General features: G+C 41.4%; 1 protein-coding gene across 2 annotated transcripts in view; it reads right to left on the bottom strand.

Moving 5' to 3' along the window:
- Window positions 1–18,904, bottom strand: part of Armc4 (armadillo repeat containing 4) — a 166,874-nt gene that overhangs the window by 142,904 nt on the left and 5,066 nt on the right. Inside the window, exons 2-10 of one of the 2 annotated variants that reach the window (XM_032884509.1) lie at window positions 18,453–18,610; window positions 16,964–17,150; window positions 15,984–16,090; window positions 15,647–15,783; window positions 10,528–10,644; window positions 4,046–4,233; window positions 3,554–3,559; window positions 2,427–2,513; window positions 1,006–1,153 (exon numbers count right to left, since the gene is read on the bottom strand). In XM_032884509.1, coding sequence (XP_032740400.1) covers window positions 1,006–1,153; window positions 2,427–2,513; window positions 3,554–3,559; window positions 4,046–4,233; window positions 10,528–10,644; window positions 15,647–15,783; window positions 15,984–16,090; window positions 16,964–17,150; window positions 18,453–18,610 — 1,135 coding nt within the window. Of the gene's footprint in view, window positions 1–1,005; window positions 1,154–2,426; window positions 2,523–3,553; window positions 3,560–4,045; window positions 4,234–10,527; window positions 10,645–15,646; window positions 15,784–15,983; window positions 16,091–16,963; window positions 17,151–18,452; window positions 18,611–18,904 lie in introns of both variants that reach the window. The other variant, XM_032884508.1, reaches the window with a different exon arrangement.

Raw genomic sequence — 18,904 nt, 5'->3', positions numbered from 1 at the left:
ACTTGCTCAGAATAAGACCTTCTCTTTTGTATATGCAAATGACAAGTGTGGGACCATGAAAGGCACTCTGGTTTCCAGCTGAGCAAAGGCTTGAAACCCTGGTGACCCTGAAAGGGACAGTAGGTGTTTCACCTGACTCCCAGGAAAGCAGGCACTAGCTGCAGCCTGCCATAGATTTGTAGCCATCAGTCACATAAGGGCAACACTCCAAGCCCCTCCACAGGTAGAGGACAGTGACCATGGTCATGTAGTCTCAAGACAGATCTCCATTACAATGAGGTACCTAAAGGACTGGAGGCTTAACCAATGAACTTTCCTTCCCAGACACTCCTCCCGGCAAAAGGTATTTAATCTCAGGCCTACCCTGAGAAGTGGGGTACGGTTTTACTCATCTACTTTCCGCCATGACAAGAAATGTCTTAAAACCATGGACTGCCTCTTTTCATTGGGATCCGCTATGGGGAGCCACAGAGAAGGCCTTCAGCCATCTAACCTCCCATAGAAGGCCTCCCTGTGCTCCCAGACACGGCATCTGGGGCCTGCAGCCTACCACTGTCCAGCCAAGGACTATCCCTGTGGGACCAGCTAGAGCTCCTCCTCTTTCTCTCTTGGCCAGGGCTAGATCCAGCCCCACCAGCCCCAACTCCATTCTCAGTTCTTTTGCAGCATCCAGTGGCAACAGGATGCCCAAGAGCCTGAGAACCTGATGGCCCCAGCCTCCACGCAAGCCTGGGGACTCCCGAACCAGCTCCAACTGTGTCCTGTGTCCCAGACTGTGCTTCCCCACCACCAGAGCGGTGTCCAGAGGCTGCCCTATGGCCCGATACCTGCCTGTGACAGTGTGGGATAAGCATGGTCAAACTTTCCATGTGGCTGAACCCTGTATTGGGGAGAACACGGGAACCATAACTCTACAGACAACCGCAGTGTACACTGCTCTTACTTAAGAGGCGTGTCATGTGTTTAGAAAAGAATTTCCACTAAATACTTTAAAGTTTTTCTTACCTTTAAGTATTTCACCAGCTTCTGAATCTGCCAGTATTCCGATGGGAGGTCTGCATTGGCTTCCTGGCGGTGGTCTAGAGGCTCCTCATCCTCCTCACTTTCTGAGGAGCTCTCACTGACGGTCTCCTCAACCTTCTCACCACCCTTACTAAGAACAGTAACACAAAATCCTCAGTGTTAGCTACAGAGTGAGCGGGCTGGAACGATAATACAACAACCCACACTCAAGCAGCAGATGACATCAATGCCTTAGAGCCCCAGAAGAAAACCAGGAGTATTATTCATCACACACACACACACATACACACACACACACACACACACACACACATACACACAGGCACGCACGCACGCATGCACACATGCATGCACGCATGCACACAAATCCACCTGGAGCAAAGGCAATGCAGAGCTATACAAAGAGATGCATCCAGAAAGACTACAGACAAATCAAAATGCTTAAGTAATCCACAGAGATGTAGGAAAAGAGAGAAAGTGGTAGAGATGAACAGCAAACACCGTTTGAAAGGTTGCTTAAGTCTTAATACTGATCAGTACTCTGGAGAACAGAGGACTGTTGGCTGGAGTTAGGGCTGAGACGAGATGTGTCTATCAGGGGTAACGGGAGGGAACCCACGCGTGAGGAAGTTCTGCTTGCTGGGTTCATTATAGTATGGGGTGAATTTACCCCAGTGTGCTTGGGTAAATGACACACTCACAGAGCAGGGTCATGTCCTGGTGCTGGGACTGTACAGTGATGTCACTGAAGGAAGTTGAGCTGAGTCTATGAGTCTATTATTATTTCAAAATAAAAAAGCTTCCAAAGTTCTTAAACGCATTGAATAAATCTATTATAGTGAACTAAAAAGTAAAGCTAGCATCAATGCAGTCAGGGTCTTACGGGCTATGCTTTACACTGAGTGTGTATATGTTTCCATGAGTATCTCTCCCTTCTGCCTATCACCACTAGGAATACTAACAGCCAACCTTTTCAGTTATTTTGTTGTTGTTGTTGTTGTTAAACTGAAAATCATAGCTGGCCTTGTGTAAATTTTTTAACTGAGAATTACAATTGGGCATTGGAAGAGTCATCTATAAACAGAGAGAGACACAGACACACTACAACTTTGTTAGGACATGAGAACTAAGATAAGCTGGGAGTGCACACTCCACTGGGTTCTCCACGCTCTGCCTTAGATGTGTTTTCTTCCTCAGTACATAGCAAGCTCCACCTCTGACCCACACAACTGCATTAGAAGTGCATCCTAGAATATACTTAAAGCAGTACATCACTCTCACTAGTAACCATCAGTATGTTAAGTACCCTGGGTCCCTGGTATTAAGGGGCCTTTAACTGGCTTGGGAATTGACCATTCTGTGTGGGTAGCCATAAGGACACAGCCATACCAACAGAAACTTACCGAAGTAACTGCCCACGGCTCGTGGAAACAGATGTCGATGACTTTTCTAATTTTCCTTGTTTTTCCTCTTGGCTATCCTTTGTAGAGCTTTTGTGGCTAAATAAATATATAACGAAACTGAGCTTTAGTATGCTGTGCTGGTGAATCATGACCCATAATAGATCATTTGTTCTTTGTAACTTAAATAATATGGGCTTTTTGTTAGAGTAGTGGAAACAAGACTAATTTTCTCTAGGAACTTCCGACAACCCCCAAATTTGAGTAGCAATGACGCACATACTCACATACGCACATTGTATGTGATGAGTATATGTGAGTGTATACGCACATGTGAGCATGCATATGTGAATATGTGTTTGAGAGGTGATGCATCTACATATACATGCATATTCCATATGTATAAGTGAACATGTGTGTGGATGTGCATTTGGAGGCCAGAGCCTGTATGTATATACGTGTGCATTGTGTGTGTGTGTGTGTGTGTGTGTGTGTGTGTGTGTATACTGTTCCCCAGCACGGTCACCTTTTATTTGAAACAGGGTCTCTCACTGGCCTGGGATCCAGCAAGTAGATTAAGCTGGCCAGCAAATTCCAGGGGTCCACCCATCTGCATTTCCCCAGTAGTGGAATTACAAGCACACACCACCACATCTACTCTCTTTTGCTTTTGCTTTTGAGTTTTGTGAATTAAAGTTGGGTTTTCCATGCTCACAAGGCAAACACTTTACTGGTAGAGCCATCTTCTCAGCCTTTGAGTCTCGATACCTTTATCTACTTTATTTCTTATGTTTAGTGTTTCCACTGGATAATTTTATACTATTCGACACAAACTAAAGTCATCAGAGAGGAGGGAACTTCAATTGAGAAAATGTTTCCATGAGATTGGGCTATAAAAAGGCAAGCCTGTAGGGCATGTTTAATTAGTGATTGATGAGGGACAGCTCAGCCGAGAGTAGAGCCACCCCTGGCCTAGAGGTTCTGTGTTCTACAAGAAAACAGACTGAGCAAGCAGCACCCTTCATGGCGTCTGCATCAATTCCTGTCTCCAAGGTCCTAACCTATATGGAGTCCCTGCATTCACCGCTTTTGGCAGTGAACTGTTATCTGGAAGTGCGAGAGAAATAAACCCTTTCCTCTCCAAGTTTCTTTTGGTTATGCTGCTTCATCACAGCAATAGCAAGCCGAACTAAGACAGTGTCCTAGTATCCACTTTACATACATCTGTTAACACTGTTGAGCCTCCATCCTTCTTATAGTATTAAATTCTGCTTACACTATTGCTACAAGAGTTGTCCTGATCAACTCCATGTGATCATAACCCTCTCTCTACTCTGACATGTTAACATTCCATGTTATTTCTCAGTGAATTTTAGTTTCCTTTTTGCCTCATACCACTTGCTCTTACTTACCCAGTGTTTTCCTCCCATCACAGTAGTATAAGCACACATGCTCTTACCACTATGTTTTTCCTCTTGGGATATGTAAAGAAGGAAAAGAGAATCAAACAGGAAAGACAGGAAAACATATACTGTATTTTTCTAATATTACATACAATTCCAGGAAAAAATAGGCGAATATGTAGTTATTAAAGATGAATCAGAAAGTAAACAACTACTTACTCTTTGTAATCAACAGTTGCTCTCCAGTTTAAGCTTGGCTCTAATCTCTTGGTCATATGACTTTTCCCAAAGTAAAGCTTTTCAACTTTACTTTTCTCTGAGCCAGTTGTAGATGAGGGCCCATCTTCTGTCTTGGGTTTCTCAAAAATCTGACTATCCTTCTGTTGCTCCTCATTAAATCTAATCTCCTTTATTTAAAAAAAAAATAAGAGTACTGGTTACAGTGACATCACCTCTCGAGTACTTAGTGCCATCTGAAGCTGAGGACTCGTCGGAATTGACTCGCTGTGGCATAGCAACTCAATTTGAATGGGGGCAACTTCAAGTCCAAGACCTTATTTAAGAGTCAAGCTGAGGTCTGCCTCCAGAACAGACCATGTGCGACAGCTCTCTGTACCAAGATCCTGCAAGGAGAGAGCGGGTATCACAGAAGTACTGACACACCTGAGAGCACAGGTAAGACCACTACCTCTGATTAGAGCAACTTGTCCCAGAGCCCGCAGGACACAGGAACCTAGGAATAGTCTGCCACAGGATAATACTGGTTTCCATTTCTGCCTGGAGCAGATCCTCTGTCATAACTCTCAATACCTAAATCCCACCATGAGAGAGCTGGTCTCCCAGGAGTGCAGATACACAAGCATACAGGAGGGTCAAGCCACAGTGAGGGACAGCAAGATCACCTGACACCAGAGATAACCAGATGGTGGAAGGCAAGCACCTAAGCAAAAGAAACCAAGACCACTTGGTACAATCCGAACCCAGGTTTCCCACCACAGCAAGTCCTGGATAACCCAACACACCACAAAAACAAGGTTCTGATTTAAAATCACGTCTCATAATGGTGTTAGAGGACATTAAGATGGACATAAAATACTCCCTTAAAGAATTGCAGGACAACACAGGAAACAGGTAGAAGCCCTTAAAGAGGAAATGCAAAAATCCCTTAAAGAATTACCGGAAAACACAACCAAACAGGTGAAGGAATTGAACAAAACCAACCAGGATCTAAAAAGGGAAATAGAAAAAAATAAAGAAATCACAAACAACCCCTGGAGATAGAAAGTCTAGAAAAGAGATAAGGAGTCATAGATGCAAGCATCATGGACAGAATACAAGAGAGAGAAGAGAGAATCTCAGGGGCAGAAGATACCATAGAAAACATTGACACAAAAATCAAAGAAAATGCAAAACACAAAAAGATGCTAACCCAAAACCACCAGAAAATCCAGGACACAGGAGAAGATCAAACCTAAGGATAATAGGTATAGAAGAGAGACAAAATTCCCAACTTAAAGGGTCAGTAAGTATCTTCAACAAAATCATAGAAGAAAACTTCCCTAACAAAAAGAAAGAGATGCCCATGAACATACAAGAAGCCTACAGAACTCCAAATAGACTGGACCAGAAAAGAAACTCCTCCTGTCACATAATAGTCAAAACACCAAATACACAAAACAAAGAAAGAGTATTAAAAGCAGTAAGGGAAAAATGTCAAGTAACATATAAAGGCAGATCTATCAGAATTACACCAGATTTCTAATTAGAGACTATGAAAGCCAGAAGATCCTGAGCAGATATCATACAGACCCTAAGAGAACACAAATGCTCGCCCAGGTTACTATATCCAGCAAAACTCTCAATTACCATAGATGGAGAAACCAAGATATTCCATGACAAAACCAAATTTACACAAAATCTTTCCACAAATCCAGCCCTACAAAGAGTAATAGATGGAAAACTCCAACACCAGGAGATAAAAATATACATTATAATAGCAAGAAAGTAATCTTTCAATAAGTCCAAAAGACGATAGTAACACAAACATAATTCTACCTCTAACAACAAAAATAATAGGAAACAACAATCAACATTGTTCAACATCAATGGGCTCAATTCCCCAATAAAAAGATATAGACTATGAGACTGGATAAATAAACAGGACCCAGAATTTTGCTGCATATAGGAAACACACCTCAGAGACAAAGACAGACTCTGCCTCAGAGTAAAAGGCTGGGAGAAAACTTTTCCAAGCAAATGATTCCAAGAAACAAGCTGGAGTAGTCATTCTAATATCAAATCAAATCAACTTTCAACCAAAAGTTATCAAAAAACATAAGGAAGGATACTTTATATTCATCAAAGGAAAAATCCACCAAGATGAACTTTCAATCCTAAATATCTATGCTCCAATTGCAAGGGCACATAAATTCATAAAAGAAACCTTATTAAAGTTCAAAGTACACACGGCAATCACACAATAATAGTGGGAGACTTCAACACCCCACTTTCATCATTGGACAGATCATGGAAACAGAAAATAAACAGAGACATAAAGAAACTAACAGAAGTTATCAACCAAATGGATTTAACAGATATTTATAGGACATTTTATCCTAGAACAAAAGAACATACCTTCTTCTCAGCACCTCATGGAACCTTCTCCAAAGTTGACCATATATTCAGTCACAAAACAGGTCTCAACAGATACAAGGAGATTAAAATCATCCCATGCATCCTATCAGATCATCATGGAATAAGGCTGATCTTCAATAACAACAAAAAACGAAAGGAATCCCACATAAACATGAAAGCTGAACAACACTCTACTCACTGATAAGTTGGTCAAGGAAGAATTAAAGAAATTAAAGACTTTTTAGAATTTAATGAAAATGAAGGCACAACATACCCAACTTATGGGACACAATGAAAGCAGTGCTAAGAGGAAAACACATAGCTCTGAGTGTCTTCAAAAAGAAACTGGAGAGAGCAAACATTAGCAGCTTGACAGCACATGAAAAAGCTCTATAACAAAAAGAAGCAAATACACCCAAGAGGAGTAGATGGCAGGAAACAAACTCAGGGCTGAAATCAACCAAGTAGAAACAAAAAGAACTATACAAAGAATCAACAAAACCAGGAGCTGTTTCTTTGAGAAAATCAAAAAGATAGATAAACCCTTAGCCAGACTAACCAAGGGACACAGAGAATCAAAATTAACAAAATCAGAAATGAAAAGGGAGACATAACAACAGAAACTGAGGAAATTCAAAAATCATCAGATCCTACTACAAAAGCCTATATTCAACAAAACTGGAAAATCTGGAGGAAATGAACAATTTTCTAGAGAGATACCAGGTACCAAAGTAAAATCAGGATCAGATAAACCAGCTAAACAGTCCCATAACTTCTAAAGAAATAGAAGCAGTTATTAAAAGTCTCTCAACCAAAAATATCCTGGGACCAGATGGGTTTAGTGCAGAATTCTATCAGACCTTCATAGAACACCTAATACCATTACTGTCCAAACTATTCCACAAGATAAAAACAGAAGGAACGCTACCAAATTCCTTCTATGAAGCCACAATTATGTTCATACCTAAATCACACAAAGACCCAACAAAGAAAACTTCAGACCAGTTTCCCTTATGAATATCGATGCAAAAATACTCAATAAAATTCTCACAAACTGAATCCAAGAACAAATCTGAACAATCATCCATCATGATCAAGTAGATTTCATTCAGGAATGTAGGGATGGTTCAATATATGGAAATCCATCTACGTAATCCACTATATAAACCAACTCAAAGAGAAAAACCACATGATCATCTAATTAGATGCTGAGAAAGCATTTGACAAAATTCAACACCCCTTTATGACAAAAGTCCTGGAAAGATCAGGAATTCAAGGCCCATACCTAAACATAGTAAAAGCAATATACAGCAGTAGCCAGTAGCCACCATCAAAATAAATGGAGAGAAATGTGAAGCAATCCCACTAAAATCAGGGACTAGATAAGGCTGCCCACTCTCTCTATATTTATTCAATATAGTACTGGAAGTCCTAGCCAAAGCAATCAGACAACAAAAGGAGGTCAAAGGGATACAAATTGGGAAGGAAGAAGTCAAAATTCCACTATTTGATATGATATGATAGTATACTTAAGTGACCCCAAAAGGTCCACCAGAGAACTACTAAGCCTGATAAACAACTTCAGCAAAGTGGCTGGATATAAAATTAACTCAAAAAAATCAGTAGCCTTCCTCTACTCAAAGAATTAACAGACTGAGAAAGAAAGTAGGGAAATGACATCCTTCAGAGTAGTCATAAATAATATAAAATACCTTGGTACGACTTTAACCAAGAAAGTGAAAGATCTGCATGACAAGAACTTCAAGTCTCTGAAGAAAGAAATTGAAGATCTCAGAAGATGGAAAGATCTCCCATTCAAATGGATTGGCAGGACTAATATAGTAAAAATGGCCATGTTGCCATAAGAAATCTACAGATTCAATGCAATTCCCACCAAAATGCTGATTCAGTTCTTCACAATGTTAGAAAGAGCAATTTGCAAATTCATTTGGAATCACAGAAAAACCAGGATAGTGAAAACTATCCTCAACAATAAAAGAACTTCTGGGGGAATCACCATCCTGGCCCCAAGCAATAGTATTACAAAGCAATAGTGATAAAAAAAAAAAAAGTATGGTATTGGTACAGAGACAGGCAGGTAGATCAATGGAATAAAACTGAAGGCACAGAAATGAGCCCACATCCCTATGGTCATTTGATTTTTGACAAAGGAGCTAAATCCATCAAGTGGAAAAAAGAAAGCATTTTCAAGAAATGGTGCTGGTTCAACTGGATGTCAGCATGTAGAAGAATGCAAAGTGATCCATTCTTAGCTCCTTGTACAAAGCTGAAGTCTAAGTGGATCAAGGGCCTCCACATAAGAAAAGATACACTCAAACTAATACAAGAGGAAATGGGGAAGGGACATTTGGACACAGGGGAAAATTCCCTGAACAGAAAGCCAGTGGCTTATGCTCTAAGATCAAGAATTGACAAATGGGACCTCATAAAACTGTAAAGCTTCTGTAAGGCAAAGGACACTCTCATTAGGACAAAACAGCAACCAACAGATTGGGAAAAAAAATTTATCAATCCTACATCCAAGAGAAGGCTAATATCCAATATATACAAAGAACTCAAGAATTTAGACTCCAGAGAGCCAAATAACCCTATTAAAAATGGGGTACAGAGCTAAACAAAAAATTCTCAGCTGAGGAATGTGGAATGACTGAGAAGCACCTAAAGAAACATCCTTAGTCATCAGGGAAATGCAAATCAAAACAACCCTGAGAGATTCCACCTCACACCAGTTAGAACAGCTAAAATCAAAAACTCAGCTGCCAGCAGAAATAGTCAAAGAACCAAGGTACTTAAATAAAATAATTTCATAAGAAAGCTTAAGTTTTGGGGTTGGGGATTTAGCTCAATGGTAGAGCGCTTGCCTAGCAAGCGCAAGGCCCTGGGTTCAGTCCCCAAAAAAAGAAAAAAAAAGAAAAAAAAAAAAAAAGAAAAGAAAAGCTTAAGTTTTAAAGATATGTACAATATTTGAAAGATAAATGATTTTAGAATGCCACTCAGGATGTAGTAGGGTAAGATAAAAAAAAAAAAAAGCAGGCTAGATCTCAGAGGGCTACCAGTAACTCACTAAGACTCCTTCAGACAACATAGCATACAAGTTGGAGAGGATACGGAGAAAATGGACTCCTTGCACCTTACCATTGGAACCCAAAAATACAACTACTTTTGGAAAAGTGTCCCGTCCAAGAATGACGCGAGAATTACCATGTAACAAAGTCCACTTCAGGTAGCCCCAAACTAGTACACAAACTCTTGTGGACTGGTGTTCACGGGTGGGAGGGGGGAGCCAATTTAGTACATCATGATGTGTGTGAACTGGTTGACTTTAATTGTCAACTTGACACAATCTAAAGTCACCCGGGGAAAAGAGTTCACGTAAAGATTGTGTAGATCAGGATGGCCAGTTGGCTTGCTTGTGGGAGATTATCTCGGTTCCATTAGTGGATGCGGGGAAAACCTGCAGGGTGGGAGGTGGCATTCCCTAAGCAGAGATCCTGAACTGTGTGAGAGAGGAGAAAGCCAGATAAGCACTAAAAGCTTATTTCCTCTCTCTGCTCTTGACTGTACACATGACTAGCTGCTTCAAGTATTGCCACCTTCCCTGCAGTGGAACTGTGACACGGAACTGTGAGCTAAAATAATCTCTCCCTTCCTTGAGTTGCTTTTGTTGGGGGGTATTTTATCAGAGCGATGGGAAATGAAACAAGAACAGTGTGTCAATGAAAGCAAATGAAGCAATGAAAAAAATTAAATCACAATACGATGGACCGACCTGAGACAATATGCTAAGTGAAACAAGCCAAACGAACCCCATACTACGAATTCTCTTACATAGGCACAGATATTAAGTAGATCCTATGAGTCTGCTGATAGGAAACATGCAGAACAAGTAAACGAATGCAACAAACTAGAGGTCATCAGAGGTCACAGGTGGAAGGAAGAATGTGACTTACCGCTTAGCATGTGTATAATTTGAGTTTAGTGATGGAAAGAGAAAAAGGCTACAAAAGGTTATAACCAAACAACATAAAAAGATGGACCCAACTTACCTGCTTAGACATATTCTCTGAAAATACTGGTGATTGGTCCTTTAAACATGTCACAATGTCCTTGTAAACTTCACCTTTTCTCTCATAGTCAATCTCTCCCTCCTCTTCTGCCTTCCCCTTTGGGAGTGAAGGTTTGGTGGTATGATTAATGGACCAGTCAATAGAGGGCCCAGAACAGTGTGTCACAGCCTGTGCACACATGTTGGTGGGTTTTTTTAAATTAATTTTGACAATGTTGTATAATATAATGCATTTTAACCACTCCCATTTCCACCCTACTCAATAACCCCTACTTCCTACAAACTCTCAATGTGGCAGTCTCTGTGTATGATGTGTATAGACAAAACCCTCCCCTTGACTTAATTTCATCATCCATCCATCCAGCCCTCCCGTCTGAGTACCTCCTCTATGCATATAGAACTTTACTCTCTATCAACTGAAGTCCGAGTTCTCCTTTAGTATGAAAATACCCAGTGATGTCAAGAACTTTACTGATGAAGTCACAAAAGGCCCAAGGCTTGGAACTTTACTCTCTATCAACTGAAGTCCGAGTTCTCCTTTAGTATGAAAATACCCAGTGACATCAAGGACCTTACTGATGAAGTCACAAAAGGCCCAAGGCTTGGAATTTTACTGAAGAAAAACATATGCTGTGGTCACACTCCTGTCTTGCTCTGTGAGTTCATTTTCTAGGGCTAGCATCTCTAGAGAATTGTCTGTCCCTTGTGCCCTCTTCCACCTGCCCCTGCCTTTAGTACATTTCTTTTTCTTCTGTACTGCATCAGAAACACACACCTACACTGTCATTAATATTTGGAAATTAAAAGTTTTTCTGGTTCTCAATTTTTGAGTCTTTCTTTTAAACCTGAAAGGAATATTTAATGTTTCCCAGTATAATCTTTGATAGAAACAAAAACTGCTTGATCCTCTCTATAAGGTCAAAGAAATTATTCCTTCTATTATCTTATTCTAACTATGGAGCTACAATTTTGAAGTTCTGGTTTCTTTTAAAAACACAAAAATAATATAAGAAGGTTTTTTTTTTTATCCCAGGGGAGGGGATATGGGGCTCCTTTAGACTGTCTGTAGCAGTTAACTATGATCTTCCTTGTGCTCTAGCAGAAACAGCTAGATAATTTCTTTGTGTGACATTTGTAATTCTGGGAATTTTTCAGAGGGTATATAAATGCTAGGGCCCTGAAATGCATGGTGCATGGTTGCTGGTCATTTAAGGAAGTTGGTTGTAGTTTGTTAGTAGCTATGGTCAAAAAAGAAACAAATTCAATTCAACGTAAAGAGATTATCTTATGCACTGTATGGATATATCACCTATCGATTTAAAAACTTATGGCCTTTAGTAAAGGGTGGAATAGAAGGTGGGGCACATCTGCTAAACAAAAGGATTCTGAAATCGTGCAAGCCACTGGAGATTGGCCTGGGAAGATTTGCCCGGGAAGATGTGATGCATGTTACCTAAGCACAGGTAACCAGCCATGTAGGCAGCAGGACGTAGATTAAAATAAATGAGTTATGCTAAGCTGTGATATAATCAGAGGAAAGCCTAGTTATATGGCCTAGGTATTTGTAAATGTATTTTGAGTCTGAGTCTTATTTCTAGGAACACAGGGCTAGGAGGAAGAACCAGACCTAACTTTTACATATGATGCTTAAACTAACCTGAGATAACTATCTGGATAGAGGCACCAATTCTCCCCCAAAACAAAACAACTTTAAAACTCTATCTTTTTAAGAAAAGACAAAAATTTTAAAAAGAAAGAAAGAAAATAAATTAGCACTTTAAAACTTTTAAAAAGAAGGCTCCTGCTTATAGAGAGAATGGAGGCCTGGAATACACACCAGTCTGCTGTGGCCTCAACAGCCCAATTTCTATCCACACAACTAAAGGCCTAAAGATGTGCACAAGAAACAACCAGGTCACAGGGGCACTGAGCACCCCTGCAAGACAGGAACAGGAGCTCCAGATGGAGGGTTGGGAAGAAATTGAAAGGCTCCAGCCTCAACTTGCCACAAGCACACTACCTTCATGGAGTCGGCAGAGGGCAGAGGCTCTGGCCTAACTAAGCGTGGCAGGACACATGATCTTGAGATGGTTGGCTGGCAAAAGCCCTAACTGTTCAAAGCCAGGACTGCAGAATGGCCTGGGGATTCCAATGAAACAGTAAAGTCAGGGTGAGACCCTCTGCTAATAAATAGAGCCAATACCAATAATAAATACAGTCAATAATATCAATGACAATCTAAAATTCAAAATGATACTTTTTTCCTTAAAGATACTGTGCAGGTTTTTGCTTAATAGTAAGTAATAATGTTCTTAGTAATGTAAAAAATAAAGTACAAATCAGTCTTATATTTAATATAAAGAGAAGGGGGAATATATATTTACCCACATAAGGCATACTTATAATTTCAATTTGAAAGATAATGCTTTTCTGTTGATGAAAGGGATTTGCCCTTCACCAGGAAGATCTATTGTGTTACTCAATGTAAGGATCCAGCATTAGGGCTGGGCAGGGTTGCTTGCTTTTATCTTTCCAGAAGAAGAAAAGCACCCAACTAGGGAATCCAGAGATCACTGGACAAGAGAATAAAAAATAATACTGTTAAGCTTTCTGACTATACACTGACAGACAATGATATGGATTGGGGACTTGCCACCCTCAATGAGGTAGCGTGTTGATGATCCTCTGGTTAGCCAACTAGTCTCCTTAGACATGGGGCTCCCACAGGAGAACTGGTAATGGCTCAGCCTAGCACATGATACATAACCCAGGCTAAGACCTCTGAGCAGGTACAATATGCTGGAGAGTATGCTCATGCACTAAAATGGAAAGGCATTTAAATAAAGTTTAATACAAGGAAGGATACTAAATTTAAAGAGGAAAATGGATAAAAATATGCATAGATGATAATCTCCAAAAAAGGAATAAAGATAAAAACTGATACATTTTTAAGAGTACATAATCCTAAATACATAAACTCATGCCTTTGATCCCCATACTTGGGAGACAGGTTCCTTGTGAGTTGAGACTAGCCTTGATTAAAATAAACGGGTTGTTTTAAGTCAGAAGGGCCTAGCTAGACCGCGTAGGTATTTGTAAATATATTTTGAGTATGAGTCTTGTTTCTGAGAACATGGAGCTAGGAGGAAGAACCAGACCTAACTCCTACAATTCAAGGATTTCATAATTCTTTTCTCTTTAGTCTTGTTTCTCTCCTATCCGGTGTTAGCAGGTTAAAACGGGGATAAAGGGTGGGGAAAAAAAGACTGTCCTCCAAAAGACCCAACAAGCAGCTGAAATACTCAGATGCAGATATGTGCACCCAATCAACCGACAGAAGCTGCTGACCCCTCTGGTTGAATTAGGGAAAAGCAGGAGAAAGCTGAGGAAGAGGGCAACCCTGTAGGAGGACTGGCAGTCTCAATTAATCTGGACCCCTGACATCTCTCAGACACTGGATCACCAACCAGGCAGCATACACCAGCTGAGATGAGGCCTCCAACACACACACAGCAGAGGACTCCTGGGTCTGGGCTCAGTCAGAGAAGCTGCACCTAATCCCTCAAGAGACTGGAGGTCCCAGGAAGCTTAGAAGTTTGGTGGGGTGGGTGGGATGGGGACATCCTTGTGAGAAGGGGGGGGGGAGTGCAGGGGGCAGAGAGGAGGTATGGGATGTGCACATGTGAACCCTCAGGGGTGGATCGGGAGGGGAATAAAATCTGGAGTGTAAAATTGGTTAGTTAATTAATTAATTAATTAATTAGAAAGCTCACGAAGTAGCAAAATCTGGAATAATAACAAGAAATTGTACTTTTCTAAATGTCAAACAAACCAATAACCAGGATTATAGCCTACTTTTTCTATGCACAAATAAGCCAAGTTAAATGGTTGTGAGAAAAAAAACAAAAAACAAAACAAACAAACAAACAAACAAACAAAAAACAATACTCAAAGGTTCCAGCAGGCCATCCTAAATGTGGTACCAGGACCCTGAAACTAACACGAGCAAGGTGGACGACCTTGTGAAGCCACCACCTGTGACAGTGCGGTTCCCCGTTCGGGGCCCGGATCCTCTTTGTGTATCCCAAGTTCGCCTGAAGGTTCCAAAGGTGGCATGCCACTGAGAAGTCCTCTGAGGCTCTCCTGGCTATGTCGATGACTCAAAAAGAACAAAAGTCACGCGTGCTAACCTGAGGCTCTGTGCTCTGAGAGCTGTGCACTCTCAGTCTGGCTGCTTTGTCTCTCAGCTCAGAGGCACCCATCCAAACCTCCTTTAGGATCCTTGGAATCTAAACTCAGTTTCTGTTTTGGTAGGTTGGGCTAGGTTCACACAAAAAGGATCAAAGGTAAAATGTCCTCCTTCCTAGTGGGCCCACCATCCCACTCTCCAGTAATAGGTTTTCACTCCCATGTTTCCCATGTGTATGGTTGGTTCCAGTGTTCAGTTTCCTCTTTTCCCATGGGCTCTCAGAGGTGTCATTAGTGAAAGACTGATGTCCAGCTTCATAGGCCCAGGTCCCAGGTCTTCCACCTCTTGAGGAAACTGGACAGCATAAACTGGACGGTATCCACTCCCCACCCTGAGGCTTGCTTTACTAAGACGGTCATAAGACTCAGAACAGCCTAGAAGGGGCCTCACCCCAGCTGCCTGGATTCCAGCTTGCTGGGCTCCTTCCTCCTAACTTCCACACTGAAGAGCCTCCTCCCCTCCCTTGCCCTTGAACTCTCAACGTGGAAGCTACAGTTCTTAGCGTCCAAAATGGCCTCTTGTCATTTGCTACCTTTAATCTGTGTGTAGCTAATCTGGGAACTGATTCTAACAAAGGGATTTTAGTTTGGAGAAGTAAGAAGGGTTACTTTTGAACATGTTTCTTCCAAAACTGGCTTCATGCCCTGCAGTGAAAACCACCAAAGCTCATTAAGATGGCTTGGATTTTCCCAGGAGGTGCATAGAGAAGGATGGGGCTTTTGCCTCACAAAGCAATGCTCCTTTCTCTAACATCCTCAGGACATAACCCACGATACAAGCCTCCCCTCGCATACTTAGCACAGAACCACAGACATCTGGGTTTTGTGATGTTCTTTTAAAGAGTACTTACACCATTTAGAAACACCCCTTCTGTGCTGCAGGTGAGGCACAGAGTTTCCACGTCGTGTGGCTTCACCATCACGTAACACATTTCCCCTTGAATCTGTCTCCATGGTGGGGCTCGACACCCATTTGAAAATTCATAATCTGAAACCAGTCACGAAACTATAAGTAGGAGGAATTCAGCTTAGTGGGTTGAAAGTATATCAGTGTCAATAAAAAAGACACTGTGAGAACAAGGGAGTTCATTATCTTAAACACTCAACTGGGATGCAACTATGGGGAAGTGTTTTGAACACAGTGACAAAGATAGAAATGATGTCAAGTGAACCCAAGAAGACACGAACCTGAAGTGTAATCGATCCATTCCAGCACTGTCTGCTCCCCTTTTCCTGAGAAACGTTTGAGCAACTCAATATCTTTCTTAAAAGTCCCTGGATTCAAACTGATCTCCCTGAAACAAACGTTAAAAAATCAAGCTCTTTGGAACAGAATGTAAAGGCAACGTATGGATACATCCCATCATCTCAGGGGGCCTGCCTATCTGTAACTAATGCTGAAGTTCATTTATGTCCAGGGAGACAAAGGGGACCAGTGGACCAGTGGGATGGGGAGGCAGAAGGATGTCTTAAAAATGGAGCTAAGAGAGTGAATGTCCTAAGGACAAAATACATACACATCTGAAAGCTTGAGAAATAAAATTAAAAAGCAAATGGAAAAGAAATTCATATCTACTATGACATTAAATACACTTCAATGTTAATTTCTTTTTTTTTTTTTTAAGATTATTTCTCTCTTTACTCAGTGTATCTGTGTGTGGGCACGCATGCAAGCCAGAGCTCACGTGGTAAGGTCATAGGTCAATTTGTGCGAGTCAGTTCGTTCCTTCTACCATGGGATAGAACCTAGGTCATCAAGCTTGGCAGCAGCTATCTCTCCCTGCTGAACCATTTTGCCTGCCCTTAAGTGTTCATTTTGTAATACCACACCATAGAAAATACTGCAAATGTGAGCACAATTTGTACTGCACAAACTCTCCATTCTATTTGTGCTATCACTTAATATTATAATTATCTAAAGGGTCTTGAAGAGAGCCACATGTTCAATGCCTTCTGACCTGGAGAAAACCCCACCAGACTGTCCTAGCAAGAATAACTAAAATTGTTATTAGAACTTGTGTAAACAGGTGCGGTAGAATGGACGTTCTGTTCCTGAAAACAGCAACGTTAACTCAGTAGCAGTAACCGTTATGTTCTCGCTTGTACTTCTCTGTACGGTGCCGAGAGCACTTTCACTGCCACATCTGAGATGCGTCCCTGGCACTCACAGTGAAATGTGCTTCAGGGAATGGTTGAGCAGGTGCAGGTCCAGCTGCTTCAGCAGGATGGCGACTTTCCTTTTAATGTACAGCTCTTTATCTTTGATGATCGTATCAAGAAGGGCCAAGCTCGTGGACTCCTCCTTCATCTCATCGTAATCTGGACCCAGGATCTTCACTATGGGGTCTCTGTTCGCTGACAAAACATCAACATAATTAGTAAAGATTATCCGGTGCAACAAAGACAAGGATGAAGAATTGTGGTGATCCCACCAGATTCTCCTTAATTGGGTTCCTCTCACTCAGCTTCCTCTGGACAAGCCCGTTTGGATTCCTGTCTCCTTCTAAGAGTCCATGGGGTAGGAGCTGTCTTACACTTCTCCATGTGTTCTCTCTTGTATTATGTCAGTTGTGTACATCATAGTGTGTTTAATATAGGGAAGTATACATACACATATGTGTGGGTTGCACACGCTCATATGTGCAGAGGTCAGAGAAGGATGCCAGAATCTTGTTCATCATTCTCTTTATTGATAGGGGTCTGCACTGAAACCTAGACCTAGGCTGGCAGCCAGTAAGCTCGAGACCCTCTGTCTGTCTCCATACCCAGAGTGCTTGGCTTACACACACACACACACACACACACACACACACACACACAAACTATTCCAGAATTTTATGTCAGTTTTTGGACTCAAGTCCTAATGCTTGCACATGTGCTCTTACCCATTGAGCCATCTGTCCAGTCCTAACATTTTTAACATTTTAAGGTGTACCCTCTAACCTCATATAAAAGTAGACAGAATTCGGTCACCATAGTCCCGAAACCCACTAGTCACCTATTCTAAGCCCACAAAAGACATAGGCTCCATTGTTATCCATAAGTGGGCTTTGCTCCTGATGGTAAATGTGCACAACACAAGTGTAAGGGACCGATTGCAGTATTTTTCACATTAGACAGTTATGAATGAATAACGAAGCCAGTGTGTCCCCTCAGTGTAAAGGAAACTTTCCCATGGAGCTGAATACACATAATGATTCACAGAAGGCTATGATGCCACAAACGATCAAATGAGAAAGAAAAAAAAAAGGACTATCTCCTTAAAAAAAAAAAAAAAAAAGGTTCAAATTCTTCTTGGAGGAAACAAGCTGCCATTCACCACGCTGTATGCTAAGGTGAAGTAGCCTCAGATGCTGCTCCATGTAACCTGTCCTCAAGCATGGCTTTAAAGAGCACAGGGCACTTCTAGAAGCCACGTGCTTAAATGAGGAACCTGGAAACCTACCGATGACACATCAGATTTTCCATGAAACAATCTGGATACTAACAATTCAGCCAGGGACAAACATGAACAGCGACTCTCATGAAGTCGTACATACAATGCATTATCTTTCACTTGGTAGAATTTTTTTTCAAGTGAATATACTTTTTAAAGCATCCCCTCCCCCACGATTGTGTGTCTGAAAGTTCACATCACAAGTGGAGAGTGTGTATCACCTTCGATACAGGCCTGTACTTCCTGCTGCTTGCTGTCTGTGGCCACGCATAACAACTGTGACAGTTGCCCAAAGCTCCTGACTTTAATATAAGGTACAGAGAGAAGCAGCAGGGGCTGTCCATCTTTATCAACCTCTTCTGATTCCACTGTTGTCGAGCTGTAAAACAGGGGGAGAGGAAAGCTGAAGTTATCCTCACTTCAGAAGATGGTATCAAGAAGATATTTAGAAAGAGGGACTATCCTGGAGCCCCCCAGGAACAGGAAATGGCTCTGACTGAAAGCTCACCCTTCCCCCTCCTCACTCCCATACTTCCAATTAGGTCCCAAGCTTCCAGCAGCCAGAACAGCAGGCCTCCCAGAACATGATGCCCACAATTCCTAGAATTCACTCTGAAATCAATTAGTCACAGTTTTCAGGTTTGTTTCTTTAAGAGTCTTTTGAAAATCTCAA

This window comes from Rattus rattus, chromosome 14 (assembly GCF_011064425.1).
Source record: "Rattus rattus isolate New Zealand chromosome 14, Rrattus_CSIRO_v1, whole genome shotgun sequence".
In the NCBI taxonomy this organism is placed as follows: domain Eukaryota; kingdom Metazoa; phylum Chordata; class Mammalia; order Rodentia; family Muridae; genus Rattus; species Rattus rattus.
Note: the sequence above shows the minus strand (reverse complement) of the source record. Positions and strands in the feature narration are given on the sequence as shown.